At 55.9% G+C, this 4058-nt stretch overlaps 1 protein-coding gene across 1 annotated transcript in view; it reads left to right on the top strand.

Annotated features, from left to right (window-relative positions):
• Positions 1-3201: 3201 nt before the first annotated feature.
• The window catches only part of DLX3 (distal-less homeobox 3), a 4843-nt gene continuing 3986 nt past the window's right edge, over positions 3202-4058 (top strand). The window contains exon 1 of the mRNA XM_003786487.2: positions 3202-3760. Coding sequence (XP_003786535.1) covers positions 3436-3760 — 325 coding nt within the window. The 5' untranslated portion in view covers positions 3202-3435. The remainder of the gene's footprint in view (positions 3761-4058) is intronic.

The following is a 4058-nucleotide window of genomic DNA, read 5'->3' as shown; positions in this document are numbered from 1 at the left end:
CCTGCCTTGGCTTCACAGAGTGCTAGGATTACTTCCGGCTCTAATAGTCCATTTTAATTTACAAATCAGAAAATTAAGGGAAGGAGCCATTGGATGGGTAAAGATGGGGGGGGGTGGTAGCCATAGAGCCAACAGAGTAACACCAGGTGGTGATGAAAACGAACATAATAGTGCCGAAAGGCGGCTCACTTCCGGGTTTTCCTAGTGGAGCTTGACACTGACCTCCTTATGTCAACCACTAGATGGCGCCAGCTCCCCAGGCAAGCAGAAGGTATGCTCCAACCGGCTCAGCCTCTGTTGATCCTCCTACCTGAGTTCCTCCCACCCAGGGCTGGCTCTCTGTGAACCCAGTTGCTGTGCCAGTGCCCAGATGGCATGATACCTGGGCTAGAGGGAATAGCTTGCTCCAACAGCGTAACTTCTCTTGGTGCCAGAGACAGGATGGAAAACAGACCTTGACCTGAGCATTGGCCAGCACTGCCCTTTCTCCCAGAGAGCCCTGACACAGACTGCCCTGTGCTACCTCTTCACCGGGAGCAAGACTTTGGCCAGGCTGGCAACTGCTGATTTTGTTGGTCCAGGCAAGGTGGGGAGGGTGGCACTTGTCCCACTGCATCCTCCAGCTACCTTACCACCCTAGTTGGCAGGTGCTCACCCAGTAGTTGGTAACTTCAGTCCTGCTGGCCTGACAAAGCTCCTTTGGGGGCCATTCCTGGCTCCAAGTGGGAAGCTGCTCCCGTTCCTACTGTGGAGACTGCCCCATGCCTCCTGTTGTCTTAACTCCGCCAGCCTCAGCCAGGGGTCTACCAGAGCAGTGCCAAGATGATTCAGCCCCTCTTCTGTACTAGGGAGACACTGTTCTGGGTATCTGGAAGGTAATGGTGAAATGGATGCACACAGTCCCTAGGAGCAAGCGTGGGGGAACAGATGTTATCCTCGTATTATCAAATGAGGATAATAATTATCAATAATTATTTAATTGTTTATTTGTGTTTCTAACATTGCAGTTTCAGTCAATTTCTAGAACTCCTAGAACGTCAGAGGAAAAAGGAACTGAGAAATAATCCTACCATAACCCACCACCACCACCATTTCAAGATTGCAAGTTTCCAGACTTACAGCCCAGAGCTCGTTTACTTTACTCCGGAGCCACAGGCTCGGATGGGGGTGAGGAGGGAGGAGGGAGGAGGGAGGGTTCTGGAGGCGGGGGTTCTTGAGAAAGGTGGACTCTTTGTCTCGGTTGATGAATGAATGAATGAACCCCTGAGAAGGGTCTTGCCTGACGTTGGACCTTCTCTGTGGTTAGTTGGAGGGGACTCCAAAACAGGCCCCATCCGCCTCCCCCGCTCCCATCCTGGGAGGGGAGCCGGCCCGCCTAGTGCCCTTCCTGCCCCCAAACGCCGCGGGCTCTTCTGGCGCCCTCTTGGCAGCAGAACAGAGGGCACCCAGAGCGGGTGGCAACTCGCCCCGCCAGGGGCTTGGAGCGGCGGGCAATGGGCGCTGGGGGGACGCGGAGATAGACAGACAGATAGCGCTCCCCTCGCCCGCCCCCGCCCCCACCTTTCCCACGCGGCGGCCTCCCGGAGCGGCCCGGACCTGCGGGTATCCTCTCCTGCCCCTCGGCCTGCGGGCTGTGCCCTCTGTTTCCGCCAACGGCAGCTCTCATAGCCCTTCGAGCCTCCGGCAGCCTGCTGCGGGAGTTTGACTTTAGAAGGGGACACAGAACCCCCTGCACACTTCTATGCCTGGCAGTGTCACGGAGTAGACCCTACCGGTCTCCTTTGCGAAGTGCCAGACTTGCAGAACCCAGGAGTAACCACTAGGTGGCGCGCTGGCACTGTGGGTCTTCGCCGCGTTCGCAAGGCCAGGCAGGGCAGAGGGACAGGAGCATAGAGCAGGGAGCTAGGAACTGAGTTTGGAGGAGCCTTCCCTCCCCCAAGAAAGGCGAGGAGCAGCAGGTGTTGAGAACAACTAGGATGACCTGGGGGCCTGGCCTTGGGGGCCAGACAGAACTAGCACGTGGGGGGTCCCCAGGGAGGGGAGGAGGTTCTTCAGGGCTTTTATAGGGGAAGGAGTTGTATTGGAGCATCACTGCTCCCAGCCAATAAGGGAAGGTACTGAATGGTCTATACACACCTGCATACAACTTCACAGTCACACACAGACGGCCTTCCACTCACACTGCCTTATACACACTGCCACACTTTCTCACACACACTCTTCTGCACTCATATCTGTGTATACTGTGGAATGTATGAGATCCTCACATCACACACCCCAAGTACAGGCATCCTGTGCACCTGATCCCTAAAAATGTCCACCCTTCCCAGTGCTGTCCCACCATAGAGTCTGCCCCCAGACATAAAGATGCACACAGCCATAGAGCCAGCCTGTGTCCCACCCAACCACATGGGGGCCCCAGGTCCCTTGCTCCCTGTAACTGACCTAGGCGGTCTCTGAAACTGCAAAATCAGTTTTGGAGATAGCTCTGGTATCACCAGACAGGCTGTACACATCCTGTAAATCCACAGAGGCCTGCCCCCTCCCATGGCCCTTCTCCAGTAGACCCCTCTCCCCCACCTCCCAGGTCCAAATTATGTCTTTCATAGGCCCAAGGCACTTTTGCCTGGTGGGCTCCTTCCTTCATCAGAAAATTTTAGATTGCATTTTATGACATTGCTATAAAATATCATATAGTCAAACATTTTCCTCCACCTAAAAGTTGTTTTTCTTTTCTTCTGATTTTAGGAGAAATTAAAACATTTTCATGGGCCCTGGCTACCCAGGGCACGTTTGTCTGGCTGTCATTTACATACCACACATACACACACAATCTTAGACCACCTCCTTCTACAAACACCCAATGGGCAAATTCTCCTCCCTCTCCAGCCCACCCCCATCGCACCCCCTACCCCCACAGCCAGAGAAGCAGACAGACTGACAGATCTGGAGGCTCTTCAGGAGGAGAGCAAGGAGGGGAGAGAGAGAGAGAATGAATTAGTTTTGGGTAACAACAAAGAATGAGGGAGAGAAAAGAGGGAGGAGAGAGGAGAGAGAGAGGGAGGGAGAGAGCGAGCGAGCGAGAGCGCAAGAGCATGTTTTGCCTGGAAGGCAAGACTTACAGCCAATCAGCGCGTAGGAGCCTCCCTCTACGACTCCTCCACTTTTGAGTCTATAACCGGCTGGCCGGGCGGAGCAGCCAGCATTTGACTGTGACTTGGGACGCGAAGAGAGGCGCGCAGTGACCGCCGCTGGACAGCCGGCGATGGTGTAAGCCTCCCCCTTCCGCCTCCCCTCCTCCGAGACGCTGCCTGGCTCTCCCCTCGCCCTCTGGACATCTACCCCTGCCTCGTCTCCTCCGCATCCCCTGCGCTCCAGTCCGCTTTGGCGCTGCTCAGCGGAGGCCAACCCTAGGGAGGTGCAGCGCCGGCCAGGATGAGTGGTTCCTTCGATCGCAAGCTCAGCAGCATCCTCACCGACATCTCCAGCTCGCTTAGCTGCCATGCGGGTTCTAAGGACTCGCCCACCCTGCCAGAGTCTTCTGTCACTGATCTGGGCTACTACAGCGCTCCCCAGCACGACTACTACTCCGGCCAGCCCTACGGCCAGACCGTGAATCCCTACACCTACCACCACCAGTTCAATCTCAATGGGCTTGCAGGCACGGGTGCTTACTCGCCCAAGTCGGAATATACCTACGGAGCCTCCTACCGGCAATACGGAGCTTACCGGGAGCAGCCACTGCCTGCCCAGGACCCAGGTCAGGACCATGGGGATTGCTGGGAGGGTGGGAGACACTGGAAGATTCCCGAAGTGGAGAAAGGTGGGGACTAGAAACGGTAATCTAAGGACAGCTTGAGGGTAAGAAAAGCAGTGCTTGGGGTTAGAGGAGGTGGGCCAGGTGACCTTCCAGCCCTGGGCATGTAGGCATTCGGGACATGGTATCTCTGTGCGCTGCGGTCTTCGGTGAGGATCCAGGTCAGCTGGGAGAGGGAGAAGAGGGCTGCGGATTGTCAGGAAACTTCCTAATAGAGGTGATTTCGCGGGCACTCCAGATC

The sequence above is a fragment of the Otolemur garnettii genome, unplaced genomic scaffold (assembly GCF_000181295.1).
Source record: "Otolemur garnettii isolate 467f Iridium unplaced genomic scaffold, OtoGar3 scaffold00018, whole genome shotgun sequence".
NCBI classification, from domain to species: domain Eukaryota; kingdom Metazoa; phylum Chordata; class Mammalia; order Primates; family Galagidae; genus Otolemur; species Otolemur garnettii.
The sequence above is the reverse complement of the archived record's forward strand: the minus strand, read 5'-3'. Positions and strand labels throughout refer to the sequence as shown.